At 49.8% G+C, this 17,098-nt stretch overlaps 5 protein-coding genes across 5 annotated transcripts; 4 read left to right on the forward strand and 1 right to left on the reverse strand.

Annotated features, from left to right (window-relative positions):
• Window positions 1–1,391: 1,391 nt before the first annotated feature.
• Window positions 1,392–4,229, forward strand: N7525_001344 (SH3 domain protein; the record flags this gene model as incomplete). Its single annotated transcript, XM_002558009.1, has 2 exons — window positions 1,392–1,445; window positions 1,503–4,229. The coding sequence occupies 2 exons, from the start codon at window positions 1,392–1,394 to the stop codon at window positions 4,227–4,229; spliced, it is 2,781 nt and encodes a 926-aa protein (XP_002558055.1).
• A 1,092-nt stretch (window positions 4,230–5,321) lies between these two features.
• Window positions 5,322–7,564, reverse strand: N7525_001345 (SET domain-containing protein; the record flags this gene model as incomplete). The annotated part of the gene is made up of 7 exons (XM_002558007.2): window positions 5,322–5,675; window positions 5,749–6,310; window positions 6,385–6,611; window positions 6,672–6,716; window positions 6,774–7,136; window positions 7,202–7,288; window positions 7,355–7,564. The coding sequence occupies 7 exons, from the start codon at window positions 7,562–7,564 to the stop codon at window positions 5,322–5,324; spliced, it is 1,848 nt and encodes a 615-aa protein (XP_002558053.2).
• A 523-nt stretch (window positions 7,565–8,087) lies between these two features.
• N7525_001346 (anion exchange family protein) lies at window positions 8,088–10,223 on the forward strand (the record flags this gene model as incomplete). Its single annotated transcript, XM_002558006.1, has 7 exons — window positions 8,088–8,317; window positions 8,368–8,723; window positions 8,786–8,961; window positions 9,032–9,235; window positions 9,294–9,437; window positions 9,496–9,919; window positions 9,979–10,223. 7 exons carry the CDS (start codon window positions 8,088–8,090, stop codon window positions 10,221–10,223), a joined length of 1,779 nt encoding a protein of 592 aa, XP_002558052.1.
• A 1,988-nt stretch (window positions 10,224–12,211) lies between these two features.
• On the forward strand, window positions 12,212–12,632 carry N7525_001347 (uncharacterized protein; the record flags this gene model as incomplete). The annotated part of the gene is given in 2 exon segments (XM_061211857.1): window positions 12,212–12,306; window positions 12,317–12,632. 2 exon segments carry the CDS (start codon window positions 12,212–12,214, stop codon window positions 12,630–12,632), a joined length of 411 nt encoding a protein of 136 aa, XP_061071083.1.
• Window positions 12,633–15,112: 2,480 nt separating this feature from the next.
• On the forward strand, window positions 15,113–16,918 carry N7525_001348 (uncharacterized protein; the record flags this gene model as incomplete). The annotated part of the gene is made up of 1 exon (XM_002558005.1): window positions 15,113–16,918. One exon carries the CDS (start codon window positions 15,113–15,115, stop codon window positions 16,916–16,918), a length of 1,806 nt encoding a protein of 601 aa, XP_002558051.1.
• Window positions 16,919–17,098: the final 180 nt, after the last annotated feature.

A 17,098-nucleotide genomic window follows, 5' to 3' on the forward strand; every position in this document is an offset into this window, starting at 1 on the left:
ATGCATATCGCACCGAAAGATCCGTGAGGAAGACAGCATCAGCGTCTATTTCCCACGCGATGTATGCACGAAACACACAGAGAAATACAGAGTTCCCACCTTCTCTCACATGACACCCATAATCGTGTCTAGTTCCGACGTTCCGGCCTCACAACAGTTGTGCTCAGACTCCGAGGAAATGGCATTTCAAAGTCAATTCTTTGCTTCCTCTCGTACCCCTCACCGCTACCCGGGATAACCAGATAGGAGTAATGGAAATTGCATGTAACTTCCGCCACCAGAGAGGCGAGGTCGAGAAAAACTTCTCTTTCTCCACCTCTTTCTTTCTTTCTTTTTTCCTTCGCTGGGATCATCACCCCTCACACCTTATGCGGCGGACCAAGGACTATACTAAAACCTGACTGAAACTCTTTCTTCTCGGCCGGCCTGGTCTGCTCAGGGACCGGTGCTCGGACTTGTATTGCGTAGTCACTAGGAGATACCTCTATCTCTGTCCGTGGACCGTGCGTGTTGTGCTTCCATGGCGTTGAGGGACGTGTCATGCATGTTTGCCGCCACTGCATCGGCGAATGGGTGGCTTTGTTCGGGAGATGGCGAAGAATAGGACAGATCCATATAGCCTGATTTAGAACATGCTTGTGGAATTGAAGTCACCGGGATGGGGTGACTTGAATAGGATTCCTTTCACCGCTTGGTCTTTTGTATGCGGAGAGACCAATTACATGTTTTTTTTTTCTGGCTACCCGGGCTTATTTGACACAATACAATGCCTTTGTCCCGAATATACTGCCATAGGGACTTTCAAGATTCCTTTTATGGAAGATCTGGCAGCCTAGTGATCATTGGGAATTTGATGGTCTCATTGTGCAGCAAGTTGATGTGTTTGCTGAGATTCTTTCGCTCTGGCAATGCTACCCAGGCTATATATTATTCCAATTTGAAATTCAAACTGGGAGCCTTCAAAGAAATTGCATGGCATGTTTAGATATATGTATTTTCCTGAAGCCTCAGCTGTGCCCATTTCACACCTAAGGCCTGTAACCTTCCAAAGAAGATCTGACGATGGAATCAAGCATCTTCCATCCTCCATGAACCCACATTGCTATGTTCAACCATTTTCAAGTTTCATCGGGTGCCTAGAAACCTACCCGTCGAGAACCACTCTGTAACAGTGGCACAAGACAAAAATTCTTTCAAGGCAGTCCATACTCAAAGCCAGAAAGAGATCAAGTTGACGTTCGAAGTTGAAGGGAAATCGAAAGTGAAGAAGGTGAAGGTGAAGCTGAAAGCGGGAGATCACCCATTGGTGGAGCCAACCTCCCACATTTACCGATCCTTGGTCTTCACCCTCTTCTGTTTATTTCCGGGATTTTGCCAAAACCTCCAGGCTCATGTCTCATCAAAGTTCCGGATTGGCGGATCTTGAGAAAGAGCTGGTATGCTCGGTATGTACTAGGTCCCCATTCCACCCCTTACGTTTCTAACACCGCTCTTTGCCCCAGATTTGTACCGAGCTCCTCTATCAGCCCCTCACTCTCCTCGACTGCCTCCACACATTCTGCGGATCCTGCGTGAAAGAATGGTTCTCCGCACAGGGGTCGCGTCGCTCCCGTACCTCGCCTCGGTTCACCTGCCCATCCTGTCGCACTGAAGTGCGCGACACCCGCCCAAATGCCACGGTCACGACCCTGCTGGACATGGTCCTGAGTGCGCACCCAGATCGCGATAGAGCGACAGATGAAAAGGCAGAAATTGCTACTAGGTACACACACGGCGAGTCGGTATTTCCAACACTCCCTTCGGGCGGGGAAAGCGCAGAAGAGGATGGCGAGGACGATAGACGCATTATAGAGGAGGTACGCGAGCTGAGTCTACGCGAAAGCCGCGCACAAGCTAGGCGCGAGACCCGGCGGACGGGCCAGACTTCGCGGACGCGCGAGAGGAGCACCCATACCGAGAGGCCTGAGGACGGCCGGTCAAGGCGGCGGAGAGATGACGATACGACGCGGCAGCGTACATTACGGCCCGATGATTCGGACCACACGCGACGGGTCGAGCATCAATCCAGTCTGCGGTCATTACTGAGTTTGTCATCTGATGCCGAGACTATGGAGGAAGAGATCTTGCGGCAGATCCTTGAGGATGGATTATTGGACAACATTAATCTTGATAATCTTGGCCCAAGGCAAGAGGAGGAACTCAGTGAACGCATCGCGGAGGCTTATCGTCGGAGACATATGCGAAGACCGCAGTCTCGTCAGCGACAAGAACATGGACGAGAACAGCGGCAAGAGGCTGACGGGGCTACACGAACACATATGAGGTCCGAGTCCGCCCATAGGACTGCGGAACCAACAGCGGCTACCCGAGAACACAACGTTAGACGACCGCCAGTTTCCAGACCGCATCTGTTCGACTCAGCTCCCACGCGGCCGAGCACCGCAGGCCACCAGAGGCGTAACTCTGAGCAAGTGGATGGACGCCGAAGAACCTCGCCTGTCCGGACAAATCAGGCGTCTGCGTCAGATGAAGCCATAAGGCCTGCTGCCCGATCCTCGAGCGATATCACTGCGGATCGCCACCTCACTCAAGCTGGGCGTGTACGATCGGAATCATCATCAGCTAGGCCGCGACGTGCCACAGAGTCAGAACAGAATATATCTAGAACGTGGGTGGCCGGAGGACGTGAACGAAGTTCTTCTAGACAGGCCGCGAGCCAATCAGCCACGAACTCTCCCACTTCTGGCTCTGTGCCTTCAAGTTCATCTCGCCGTTCAACCCCCACAGACCACACCCTTCCCTCACTATCGTCACCCCTTGTTCCAGTTCGATCAGATAGACGTACAAGACCATCTTCGTCGCGATCGAATGTTCCTGCGTCTCCCACTGTACAATTCCCCGAACCGTCCATCTCGTGTGACCGTTGCGGAAAGGACAACATTCAATACGATCTGCATAAGAAATGCACAATTTGCAAGGAAGGAAACTTCCACCTGTGTCTACGATGTTACCGCTCGGGACGTGGCTGCCTCCGGTGGAACGGATTCGGTGCATCAGCACATACGACCTTTCAACGGATCATATCGTCGTCTACTCGACGCCCTGTACACATTAACGACCCATTTCATGTCTTAGTGTGGCTCAAATATCAACGGCCCTCCGAGACTGCCCATCGGACCATCAGCGGAGAAAGACAATTGACCAGTGACAACCCAGTCCGGCGGTTACAAAGCGGTCTCTTCTGTGACACGTGCCAGTCGTCGGCAAACGATTGTTTCTGGGAATGTAGCCAGTGCAACGAGGGAGACTGGGGGTTCTGTAACTCCTGTGTCAATCGAGGACGATGCTGCACTCACGCCCTGTTGCCGATCCGGCGCATTACTCATAGTCCGCATCCATCAGCACCGTCGATCACACCGCCGCCGGCTGGATCGAACATCCTCCCCACGTCATCTGAGGTCGAAACCTTCAAAATTCTCTCATTCTCAACGAACTGCGATATCTGCACCTACCCAATCCCAGCCTCCAATACCCGCTATCATTGCCTGGAATGCAATGGTGGAGACTACGACGTGTGTACAAACTGTTACCTCAAACTCGTAGCAACGGGCAAAATCAACAAAGAGAACGGACACAACGGCTGGCGCCGCTGCCTCGCCGGCCACCGCATGATAGTAGTCGGCTTCGAAGACCGCGAAGAGGGCCAGCGCCGCGTAGTCGTCCGCGATCTTGTGGGTGGCCGTGCTCTGAAAGACGAGCACGTAGCGCAATCACAATTACAATCACCAACTTCTTCCCCAGCAATCGGCGGCCCTGTTGCGTCTCCAGAACTAGGAACCGGTGACTGGAGCTGGAAGGACGGCCCTGAGCGCCGTAAGAAAGCATCCCGTCTGCGCGGTGGGCCTGTCCCCACAATTAGTACAACCGGAAGCACTGTCTCTGCTTCTGATCCCTCAGATCCATGCCATTCCAGTGCTACCACGACTCCCATCCAGGGTATCCCGCCCTTCCGACGGTTCCCGCCTGACGGTGGTGTCGGGCTTGTCGTCCACGCTCTGTGGTCCTGGTACCCGGAAGAAGAAGTTGAAGACGAGCTTGTGTTCCCGCGCGGTGCGCATATCACTGAGGCAGAGAATATCAACGACGATTGGTTCTGGGGATGCTATGCTGGTCGGACAGGTCTGTTTCCTGGTTCGCATGTTGAAGTCGTCAGGGAGGTCCTTAGGTAAATATGTCTTGCCTTTTTTGCTTTTGAATTTCGCACGTACATATGATACGCATGACATGCCTCGTATACCCGTTCTGTTCTGTTCTTCTCTTCTTTTACTTCTGTTTGTTGCATGGTTACGATAGTTATGACGGTCTGAGTTATGAATCTGAATGCTGCATGAGCATCTTCTCGCATTGCATACATAGTATATTGTTACAGTCAATGAATCATGGGCTATATCTATACCAAACTGGAACGGATAAACCTGTGATGTATCCCTGGCAGCGGGACTATCTACTACATATAGAGGGCATAGGTAGACCGACCAGCACACCATTATACCGCCAACTAGTATGTCTGTATGGCATAATACTTTATCACACGTGCCTCGGAACCGTCTTCCCATTCAACTGTAGTATTTGTTGGTTTTGAGCGTACGCACTGGGGACTCCTCCTGCAACTTCTCAATATCAAAATCGGCCCTGTCCGAGGGGGACATGTGTGCGCGGGTTCCGGTGGACTCCATCTTGTGCAGTCTCGATATCAGCCCTGTGGAAATCAACTTTGATATCAGTATAGCAACCGGAATATGGAAGACTAAACACTCAGACGTCGAAGGCGAGCTATGCTTGTACGTATCTACGATTAAGCTGTCAATACAGAGTACTTATTGACTCATCGAGAAACAAATGCTGTCGATCTTTGGGGCCAAGGGGGCCAGGGCCGGGGGCCATAACAGTACTGTGGGCAAAATGCATCAATCTGCTCGGGTTTAGAGAGCTCCAGATCGGTAATCACAGCTCCTGGTGACTCAAGAAAGCAAGGATCAACTATAATCGGTACGAACATAGTTGAGGCTAAAACTGCGGAGATACGCTAACCCATATTTGGTATAGTCGAAAGAGTGGACGGTCCGGAATGGCCCAGTTTTTATTTCTTGTATCGTAAAATACAGCGATGTTATATTACCGGACTCTTGTGTTTTGTACTTGTTATTATGTATGTTGTAGCTCGAGATCTTACGCCATTTTGAATGAGATGGTGGGCCTTCCGTTCACCTGCCTGTGCACTCAGTATAAAAATGACAACGTAATATTCTAATCAGAAATGGTCAAGTTGCCGGGTAGGTCTCTAGCTGATTGGCAAAACGACAGCCTGTCTCCCCACATAAACAGTTCTTCCTGAGCTTCCTCCAGTAGGAATCCGAATAATCGACAGTGATTTCACTCCCTGCGGCCACTCCGCGAGATACCACGAGTATGCGTTCTATCCCACGCCAATAGAACTTCTGGAACTGAGTATTAGGCCGACACGAGTGGTTGATAAAGCGAGTAAAATTGCCCATTTGGCCCTGGAAGACCTGATATGGTCGTTCGGGGGTTCCGCCCATCATCACGTCCACACCGTCAATGCCTCGAGTGACGAGTCCGACGAACTCGGCAATGGCGGTGCCTCGGTCGAATTCCTGCCAGATGTCAGTGACCACTGTTTGAAGGGCAGTGTGCAGGGACTGGGAGGGGTATCTGTTAGCAACGTACACAGCGGGCGATCACCCCGTTATTCTTCCCATTAGTTGTGTTATACAACTGGACAGGAGGAGGATAACGGACACCACCAAACAAAGCCGGAAAGCAAGAACATTGGTTGGAGACCACATCGTCGGTCTGCTTTTCCTTGCACAGTTGACAAATATTGGGGTCAATTCCCAGCTCGCGTCGAGGGTCATTTCCACCGAACACATTCTGATCGATCACGCAGTCATCCACGAACTGGTAATTGAAGCCGTTCGGCAATACCAGATGGGAGTAGGTGGTTCCAAGTGGCAATGCTGGCCCAGTATCTACCGTGACCCATTCATGAGGGTGACCGGAGTATCGACAGGGCCCATTTTGGCTAACGACTCGAAGAAGATCTCGCCAACCAGGGTGAAGAGTATCTGCGGCCACTTCAAGGCTCGAAGCGATGTGGCGCAGCCGAGGCATGAGTCCGTTATCAAAGCCTATCCTATATTTGCAAATTCGGTAAACACCGGACCCGGCAAATATTAAGCTAGCCCAACCGCCGGAATCTTTAATTTCTTTGTAGCCACGCCAAACGGCCCTTGGGATCAATCAGCAATGAGTTCTGACGTAAAAGTATGGGCGGACGAAGTATGAATCGAAAGAAGGACTTACATTCTATTTCTGAGCTCCTTTTCATGCCATGTTAACGTGCTGCAGGCTTCTTTCAGGGCTGCCATTCGAGCTTCGGCGTTCGTATAGTGAGGGCACTCGAGTCGAATTGATGCAATTCGTGCTTCATAGCATTCCACCCAGTATGCTTGCACTATTATTTCAAGGGCCCGCGATGACCGGCTCTGGTCACAATATTTCTTGCACAAACCATTGACAGCCCGAAAAACCTAGAATCGCTATTAGTATATCACAAACTCATTGCTTGGGTGACCAGAATTCACACGTACTGTTTCACTGACACCAGTCCCGAGATTGAATTCTGGTCTACGGTCCTGCACTTCAGTTAGCGACTGTAAACCTGACCGGCTTCACCTGAATGGAACACGCACCGGAAACGAGACACTCAATGTGACTGGAGAATGCACCTGCCGCCAGATCCCCGCAATGAATTTATCTACGGAAGAGGGCTGCAAGGCGGGAGTAGCTGCATCCTTCCTAGGCCTTTTGCGCTGAGGGAAGCGGGTATCGCTGTGGAATTGTCGAACGGACGGTTCGATTCTAACGTTGGATGGCCGCAGACGACTCCCGGTGTCGGGATCGCTATCTGACTCCTCTGTTTCCACTGCTATGGCAGATGACTTTGACGGTCGTAGCCCACTGACAGTCTTATGTCTAACATTGTCACAGCCATCCTTGGACGCGGACTGAGAGTTCGCCGGATACCCCTGGATGGATTGTAAATCGAACTTTGACTATTCCAAGTGTCTCCACCTTAGTCTTTGATTGCGTTTGATATATCGAAACTCCGAAAACTTACCGATGCTGGGGACTTCAATGAGGTCAATGAGGTAACCTGGCTCGGCGTTGTAGTCAAATTTTGATTGTTTTCAACGCTCAACCATCCCTAGGAAGTAATAAATTTGTTAATTGGGTGGGGGCTAGTCTAAGAAGTTTGCCGATCCTCCCATACCAATGGCAGTGACTTATCGTTACTCGTGGCGACTTTTGAGATATTCGACTCGGGGCGATCCGAAGCGCATACTACTGCGTCAATACGCAGGCAAACACCATCGTGCGGACTGAAAGACGCGAGTATAGAGGCGAGCTGACTCGCAAAATATGTATTGTCAAACAAATCCGACAGCTTCGTCAGGACCGGGTGGTGCACGACAGGATGCATTGTAAGGTGGTAGTTACCATGTCCTTTTTTACCACGGGGTCAGGTATAGTTCGACAAGTTGCCGCGCCACAGATTCTGCCCGGGCAGAACGGGCTGACTCAACCATCTGAAAACCTAAATTTCCAGGCTTGGCACAACCTCACCGTGACGTATAGGGTTTTTCTTTCGGCTCTTATTGTTCTGATAGAGGAATATAGAAAACATGTAATCTGTGGGAATTCTACTGACTATGCTGTACCGCATAACCGGATAGCGAGTCTACATGTACTATGGAGCGAGCCGTGCTGGCCTATGTAGAGAGCAGACAAGATTCTCAGGATCAGAAGGCAAAGGGGGGCAAGAAATGTCGGGTAGGTTAGTGGAGTCCGACACCGAGAACAGACGACGCTAGCTTCAATACCTGAGTTTTGAAGGTTGGTGGAGAACGCCGGTGAAATTCTTATATAGCCGTTCCCATCCTCTCCTACGACGGTCCTCTTCTTTTCACCCTCTCCTTCATAGAATCTCTTGACAGAGCCCCAACATGTCGACACCCGAGCATGCCGAGGCGCCTTCTCCGCCTCTAGAAAGAGTAAAGTCAGTTGCTTCCTATACTTATGATAACATCACGGGGTGGAAAAGCGTACGTATCCTTCGAATTGGAAGGGGGATGTATCATGATGTCCGGAGACGCCTTCCTTACTACTGGAGTGATATTCGCGATGCGTGGACGTACAGAACGGTCGCCAGCATCGTTCGCATGTACTTTGTGAAGTATGCTTACCCCAGCCCTGCGATACAACTCATGGCTAATACATCTCTAGTATGCTTCCAGCCATAGCCTACACGCTGGATATGCACCGGAGAACTGGTGAATTCTACGGCATCAATGAAGCACTCTTCTCATCTGCCCTGGCGGCGATGGTATTCAGCATCCTTGCAGTGCAGCCACTTACCATCGTCGGCATCACGGGGTTGATCTCTTTGTTCAACTACACCATATACGACATCATAAAAATCTATGACCCCTCAATTTACCCCCAATTCATGTGTTGGGTTGGTATCTGGGGAGCCATATTCCACTGGATTGTTGCTCTGTGCAACATGTGTGACTACATGCGCTACGCCACGGATTTCTCTAGTGAAACATTCGGCTTTTATGTCGGGACCATTTACATCAGTCAGTTTTGCTAAACACTACTTCCTCAAGCCGAGAAGAACAATTACTGACCAAGAGACTAGGCAAGGGTGTGGAGGAATTGATCAGCGAGTTCACCAGCAAAGGGTCTGCCGCCGGCTTCGTGAGTTGCATGATCGCAATCCTCTATTTCTTGACGATCTACAGTCTGGAGATCATCGGGTCAAGTACCGTCTGGACGGCTGCTTTTCGGGGTTTACTAGCGGATTATGCATATGTGGTGTGTAGAGCATTAATCCGTCCGGCCGCCACGCAGGTTCACTTACAGATATTCTCTTTCCCTTTCATAGATCGGCACCATTTTCTGGGTGGGATTTTCGCACATCCCTGGCCCTCTCAAAGCAGTGGATATGACCCGTGTCCCTATCAGCAAAGCCTTCTACCCAACGCAGCCGCGAGGCTGGCTGATTCACTTTTGGGAACTGGACGCTAAATGGATCTTTGTGGCGCTGCCATTTGGATTCCTGATTATGTTGCTTTTTTACTATGATCATGTATGAGACGCTATCCGGGGTATTCTCACTCCTAGCTATGGTGCTAACTTATAGACAGAACGTCAGTAGCTTGACAGCACAAGCACGGCAATTCCCATTGAAAAAGCCTGCTGGATTTCATTGGGACTTCTTTCTTCTCGGATGTACCACCTTTATCTCGGGCATCATTGGTATTCCTTTCCCTAACGGTTTGGTTCCGCAAGTACGAAAGCCCGCTTCGGTCTTCAATCGTGTTCCTAACTGTTAATGACTCGTTCCAGGCGCCCGTACACACAGATTCATTGACAGTCTACGAGACGGACCTCTGCATTGTGCCAACCGAGGAAGGAGAAGGGGCCGAGATTCGCCGTCCGGTGGTGAAGGCAACTGCAGTGGTAGAACAACGCATATCGCACTTCGTCATGGGGCTGGCTATTATCGGAACCATGACTGGACCTCTCTTGATCGTTCTCCACACCATGCCTGCTGCGGTGTTCGCAGGCGTGTTTTTCATTGTTGGATGGGGCTCTGTTGGTTCTAGCGGCATCATGCAAAAAGCGATTTACCTGATTCGGGAGAACCGCTTTGTGCAACGTGATGAACCTCTGCTGAAAGTGCGGAACCGCAAGATCTTGCTATGGATCTTGTGTCAGCTCATTGCGGTTGCGGCTTGCGTTGCCATCTCCGAGACAATTGCTGCTATCGGTATCCTCTTTCCTCCCGTTTGGCTTTATGAAAGTGACTAACAGGGTTCTATTTCCCAGGCTTTCCCGTGCTGATCATCGCTCTAATTCCGTTTAGGGTCTTTATCATTCCTAGGTGGTTTTCTGGGGATGAACTCCACGTACTAGATGATATGACGGCCAACAATAAGGCCGTTCTAGCCAGTCTTGGTGGACCACCCATATTCCCCGGAGAGAAGCGTGTTCAGGACTATGGAATCGAGCGCCGCCACTCGGAGCAGAAGAGGGGAATTGATAGACAAAGAGTTGGCAGTATTCATCGTTGAGGTCATGAAGGTCATGTTTAGATCCTCCAAACATTGGGGACTCGCTGATTCTCGAGCATGCTCAAGGGGTTCCCTAAAGAAGACCAATCTTATCGCAAAGCTTTAAGCCTTGTTAAACTATTTACTTTCAACATCGTATGCTAAGGAGTAATATATAAAGTTTTCCGCTTTGTCACAAGAGAGATCATTGTCTTGGAAGTTGTGCGATGTTAACCGATATTAACTACCTAGTTATTGCTGACCGTGGGTTTTGCGGTCAATCGGTCACTTTGAGTTTGTGGTTTAAAGGCTTAGTATATGTATGTAGCAGTATGGTGCTGCCGCTCTATGAGGGTGTTCAGGCCTGCCCACTGAGTATTTCACAGCGCAGTACTCAAGTCGTACGGAAATACAAACCAGACAAAGAGACAAACATGAGAGTTGTCGTTGGTCTTGTGAATCTGGCAAGTTGGAACCTTCCAAGGTTGGAACATCCACGGCCATCTTTAAGCTTGTATGATAATCAGGTCCTGGGTCGGGTGCTCCCGAGGTGTGAACTATGTGAACTCCATGTGGACAGTAATTCTGTGACCTCAGCCCTCCAGGGAGCGAATTTCAATATGTAATACTCAGCTTTTTGCGCCTTCCAAGGTTGGAATGCTAAATAAAGCCAACTCTTTTACCGTATAATTACAAGTCTGTAATCTATTTCAGTATGTAACATACACGGTCGTACTGTACCCAAATAGATATATGCGACTTCCTAACGTGGACTAGGATGTCTGTCTTGGCACTGGGGGCCAAAACGATCAAGCGTAAGCAAGCGCTTTCTTCCAAGCTCTCTTCCAGTCTCTGCATATTTCACCTCTATATCATCGTGGACACCCTTTTTGTGATCCACCCCGCTGACAATTTATCACCTGAAAATCAGTCGGCCCAAAGCGGACACAAACTGGTTGACTATGGGCTGGTTGAGCGATATATTTCGCAAATTTTCGACCATATCAGAAGAGCGAAAGAAACGACAAGCGAGGAAACGCCGGAATAGAGAACACGGTCGACGAGTTCGAGAACGAGAAGCGGAATTAAGACGTCGGCCCGGAGAAAAGGTGCCTTTCTTCTTTGGCTCGCCTTTCAAAACATACGAAGTGAACTATCGCGGACCTGCGGGGGGCGCATGAAGGTTTTACTCATTTTGGACTACAGCAATATAGTATTGTTAGTATGCTCTTTTGTCTTGTGCATTCCTTTTCCTCCATTGGACTCTCTTACTTTAAATTTAGTGTCTCGATATCTAACTGGTTGACGTTATCTTTTAGGCAGTTTAGTCGCTTAACACCAAGGCCAGAGAAATCATGCCAAATTCGGTGTAATTGGACGATGCATCAGCATCCCGGGCTACCTGGCGTTAGTTTATTTTTGTTTGAGATGGGATGCCTAAGCCTGTTTGGTTAGGCCTCCCAGCTGAATTCAGCCCCGGAGAACTCGCTTACGGCATACAAGTATGTACATGGATAAAATATCATTCCTTATTCTCTACTCCTCTGACTTGCCCGAGAGTTCCCGCTGTCTCTGAATCATACGGCAGATGGCTTTGAGCTTCAGTTTGAGACATGAGACAAGTTGCGTGTTCCCATTTTGTGCTTTACTATCTGATAGAATATGCTTGAGTGGACCGGTATAATCCGTGGCTATCTTATGTGTGTATAGGTCCACCTAGGCAGGAAGGATTTAATGCAGGAGGGGAAGGTGGTTTATATATTTGGAAGGAGCATGTGTGCCTGAGAAGACTTCACTTGCCCCTCATGTCCTTACTTCCTCTTTCTCACTTCTCTCTCACTTCTTGTCCATCTCACCTTATTCCCATCTTCCCATCTTTTTCTTTTCTTTTCGTCGTCTTTCTTTTATTGGTTTTCTTTTCCCTTTCCTTTTTCCTCGTCTTCCTTTCTCGTTTTTAAATTGAAAGCAATGGCTATGTCGTCACTCGTTTTATGCGTGTTTCTCACGCAATGGCCGCATACTGGTGTGACGAGCTCTTCCAACTAGTTGGAAGTGTTGTCGTGGTTTCCGCTGCTGTTGTGACAGGGGCATGCTGTCTCAGCAGGTAAGTTTAGGAAATACCATCCCCCTTATTCTCATGGCACCAAAGACGGTTGGTTTCAAGTATACCTTGGCCCCGAGGAAGTCATCAACACGAACCTCACGTTAGCCTTGCAGTTAGACGCACACCTCTATTATCAGAATTGCGTCACCAGAATCCACGGTTCTCGTACTGTTGACAACATGGAAGATGTGATTCTACCCCGTCCAGATATCATGTCTACTTTCAACCCAGCTACGAATACTCTGATCATCAAAGTGCTCACCCATACATATCAGCAAGTGTCAATGGTTTTGGGACACCTATTGGTAGTGGAATTAAACCCATAGGGCTTGAACGGTTATTACCTACGACGAAGTCAATATCGACCTGTGGCTGAGCCCACCCTCCATGGCCCTCCCCTTGCATGGAAATCACAACAGTCAAACATGGGGTGGGCCCAAAGAAGAGCCCTACTGGAACTTCCAGGCCTACGGTGGTCGTCGAAATCACCAGATCAGACAATAGCAAAGTTATGGCGAGATATTCATAATATGGATCGAACCCAACCTCAATGTTGCCATAGCCGTCAAAGTGAACTTGACACACCCAAAGTCTCCTACGACAGAGTATGGAGGCTAACATTGAGTAGTCCCCGTGCATGGCTTTGGTATCGCATGGCTTTGGTATCTGCTGCAAGCAGCAGCAGTGTTGTTGGTTTGACCAACAACAGATGTGGCCGAAGCAAGAGAATCAATCAGATGAGAGCGCAGGTGGAAGTTTTGGAACAGCAGGAACAGCAGCTCCGTGGTACGGAGGCACGAATTCGTGATTCAGTTCGGGACTATCTATTACCAGTTCTACCCAGACCCTTGCAGATGGGTTGAAGCGCCAGCCCCAGCAAAGGCCGAAAATATCGACCAGGAAGGTAATCGAGTGTCGATGCAGGAAGCCACCGAAGTGATCGCATGGTTGAAATGTGACACAGCCACTTGCACCTGGTAGGAGCCCATTTTTATTGATTAAAGGCTGGCCGTTTGGATGAGCTAGCGTCATAATATGTAGGCACCGCTTCATCGTTTGGCAAGGCAGGCACGAGTTGCTCATCGCTGTGGCCAGGTTCAACGACACATACATACGGTGGCTACGAAGCAAGCGAGAACTGGACAGCCATGGAGAGCAACACATCAGCAACCCATCTCAGAGCCGAGCTAAAAAAAAAAGGACCCGTGACAGGAACACAAGAAGCGTGTACCGGGTAGATTCGTATTTAGGGATGCCAAGTGCGAGCCTACGAACTACTCTCCCATCCCCGACTGTATGATCATGATCAACTCCGGCATTACCAGCACTGCAACAGTAGCTGGGGAACTGAAAGCACCATGGATAGGTGGGAGGTTCAAACCCAGGGTTGGCTTCGCAGCTGACGTGTTCAACGCATTCAAGCACCAGTGGGATGCAATCCCAAACTATATACGCTAAAAGGCACCTGGATTGAATCTACCAAAAGATGACTGGGTAAACGAGCATCCTGAGGGTTTCTTGAGAACACACGCATGAGGGATCGGCTTTGCTGCGGGTATTATGGACAGGAACTCATTGGCCCTTGGCAACTGGCGATTCCTACTGGAAAGAACGAAAATGCTGAAGTGGGCGATGAAACAGGCGTTCAGCGCCGAGACTACTGACTACCCCGGCTGACCGTTTGTCCAGTATCGTCAATGTAACTATTGAGAATATGAGAATTACGATGGGTCTGCAGTACCTTAGCGGCGCTGAGCCTTGAATACTTTTACTACATCGAATAACGTTCAGATCAGAAATACACCCACTCTTAGAGTACGATTTCACCCAGCTTGTCACCAGACCTGTGTTAATGGAACAAGGTCTGGAGATGCTCGTGTGGCTAGTCACAACACTAGGTATTTAGGGGATTGGCAGGAGCTAGACAGTCTAATAAGTCACGAATTGGGTGAGCGAGTGAATGACCATGTTACTATATATTGTCAGGATCATCTACCGCTAGTCAATCCTTCCGATGTCCCAGATGCTGAGGTAGAGCTTGTGAGAGCCTTTGCTCTACCACTATACTTCTTTCACTTGCTTCCTCTCTTCTTGTCTTTCTTGTCTTGCTGTTTTAGCCCAGCAATACTCGTCACGTTTCAGTCGATTTCCTTGGTGGATATGACGAGCACCAGGTAAAGATTTCAATGGCGCCGATTTTGACCATCCATCGCTAGCTAGGAAAGCCATGGATTAACACGCATAGGGGATACTACATATACCAACATATCATGGCTCATGTAAATAGAGATTGCGACAAAGCAAACTACAACCTTCAATCCACGGCCGAGCCCGGCGAACACCGCCGAGCGGCGAATTTTCCCACTCCTACTATGTCAAAAGTTTTCAACGGAAAGGTAACGTTCAATAAGCTCTCTATTATATTACCGCAATTTTCTACAGTATGCCCGATAATATTGCTGCAACTGTAGGTTGCCTACGTAGGGAGACGCTGCTTGTGTGGCTGTTACCCCGCGTGAGATAGGGATTGTAGCCAGCCCTGCAGGGCTGGAGGGCAGAATCATCATACTATTGACATATATGGATACTCAAGAACCTGCTATATATCAATCGTCGATGTATATACTCGTTTGTTTAGCATCTTTCTTTCTGCCGAGTTCCCGAGCGAATTTTGGCCGTGAAAACCCCACTACACATGGCCGAATGCAACTTCGCCGCAAAGATGCCGAGTCTATAAAATATTCGATATTCTCCTAGCTACTCTGTTAAAATTTGCTTGGCTCAATATAGTGTATACTATTCTGTCATGTCGGACCCCTCCAAGTCATCCAACGTGGAAGCCAATGCAGTTCCCCCACCATGCCCTGAAGCCTCTATAAGCGACTCCAAGTTGCCCGGTGCAGCTCGCATGAAGGCCCTGTACACTTCACTTACAGTTGTGGAACGAATTGCCATATTCTCCAGCGTCTTCATCATTGGTTTCGCTTATGGCCTTGACAATCTGCTGCGGGGCACATATGAACCATATGCCACTTCCTCCTTTGGCGAGCATTCCCTCCTCTCGACCATCAATGTGATCCTCTCAGTTGTTGCCGCTGCTTCACAGCCGACGGCGGCCAAGATTGCCGACATCTTCGGTCGAGTGGAGTTAGTGACATTTTCCGTCTTCCTCTACGTGGTCGGTACTGTCGTCGAGGCCGTCGCAAAGAACGTATCCACCTATGCTGGTGGTAGCGTCATATTCCAGGTCGGTCAGAGCATGATCAAGGCGCTTAACTCAATCATTGTTTCCGACCTCACTTCGACCCGCTCACGGCTTTTCTTCAGCTACACTCCTATCGCGCCAGCTCTTATCACCACATGGGTTAGCGGCAACATTGCCAATGCTGTCCTTTCCGCTACCGACTGGCACTGGGGTATCGGGATGTGGTGCATCATTTATCCTGTTTCTGCGCTTCCTCTCATAACTAGCCTCTGGGCCGTCACACGGCGGGTCAAAAAGCAGGGCACCTTGGAGAAATTCAGCACCCCGCTTCAAGCTCTCGGCCCAAGAGACTTTATAGTTGAACTTTTTTGGATGCTGGATATCATTGGCATCATCCTCCTCGTCGCCATCTTGGCCCTTCTTCTCGCGCCGCTTACCATTGCTGGGGGCGCCCAGTCCCAATGGAAGAGCGCCCATATTATTGCGCCTCTTGTTGTGAGCGCCTTTTGTGTTCCAGTCTTTATCTACTGGGAACTTAGGGCTCCCCGTCCCTTGATTCCTATGACTCTGATGAAAGACCGAGCCGTCTGGGCTCCGCTGGGGATTGCCATATCCCGGAATATAGGGTACCATCTGCAGGCAAACTACCTTTATACGATCCTTGTCGTGGCATTCGACTTTGACGTCACCGCTGCGACCCGTATCTCCTCTCTCTTTTCCTTCGTCCAGGTTGTAGTCGGCCCCCTCCTCGGCCTGGTCGTCTTCCGGGTGCGGCGACTCAAGGTCTTTATCCTTAGCGGGACCGTCATTTACATGGTCGGCTTCGGCCTACTCATCCGATACCGCGGGTCTCTTACTGGCAACAGCAAGGTCGGTGTCGTTGCAGGCCAGGTGCTTCTAGGTTTCGGCAGTGCACTATTCTCATGGCCGGCTCAGGCGTCGATGCAAGCTCACATCAAGCATGAGCACCTCGCCGTTATGACAGGCACGTTCCTGGCTTCATACAACGTCGGGTCTGCCATTGGAAACACAATCTCCGGAGCAATCTGGACCCAGCTCCTACCATCCTCGCTCCATCACGAACTCGGTGGTATCAACTCCCTTCTGGCCACCTCCGCGTACAAGGATCCGTTTACCGCGATCGCCCAATGGCCCATGGGTACCCCTGAACGCATGGCTATTGTTCGCTCCTACCAGTACATCCAGCACCGTATCACCATCACTGGTATCTGCCTCTGCGTGCCGATCATGGCGTTTGCCTTGGCCGTGCGCGACCCCAAACTCAACGACGAGCAAACTCTAGTTATCGATGATGACCTGCCCTACCAAACGGGGTTGTCAGAACCTCTGCCACAGCCAAAGATAGGCTACCGGGAACCGACCAAGTCCCCAGCAGCTGTACACTAGCTCCAAATCGCCCACCCTTTGGTACCTCACCGTTTCCATGGTCCCGAAAAGCGTTTCGACTTTTTTAAGAGGCTCTGAGTGAGCAATAGACTCAGCACATCCACTTCTTCCACACACAATCTTACATTATATTTTTGGTAAGGCTCTGTCAAGAAACGCTTCTGAGTTTTAATCATCTGC

This window comes from Penicillium rubens (genome assembly GCF_028828025.1).
Source record: "Penicillium rubens strain IBT 27055 chromosome Unknown utg000001l_segment0_segment0, whole genome shotgun sequence".
NCBI lineage: Eukaryota > Fungi > Ascomycota > Eurotiomycetes > Eurotiales > Aspergillaceae > Penicillium > Penicillium rubens.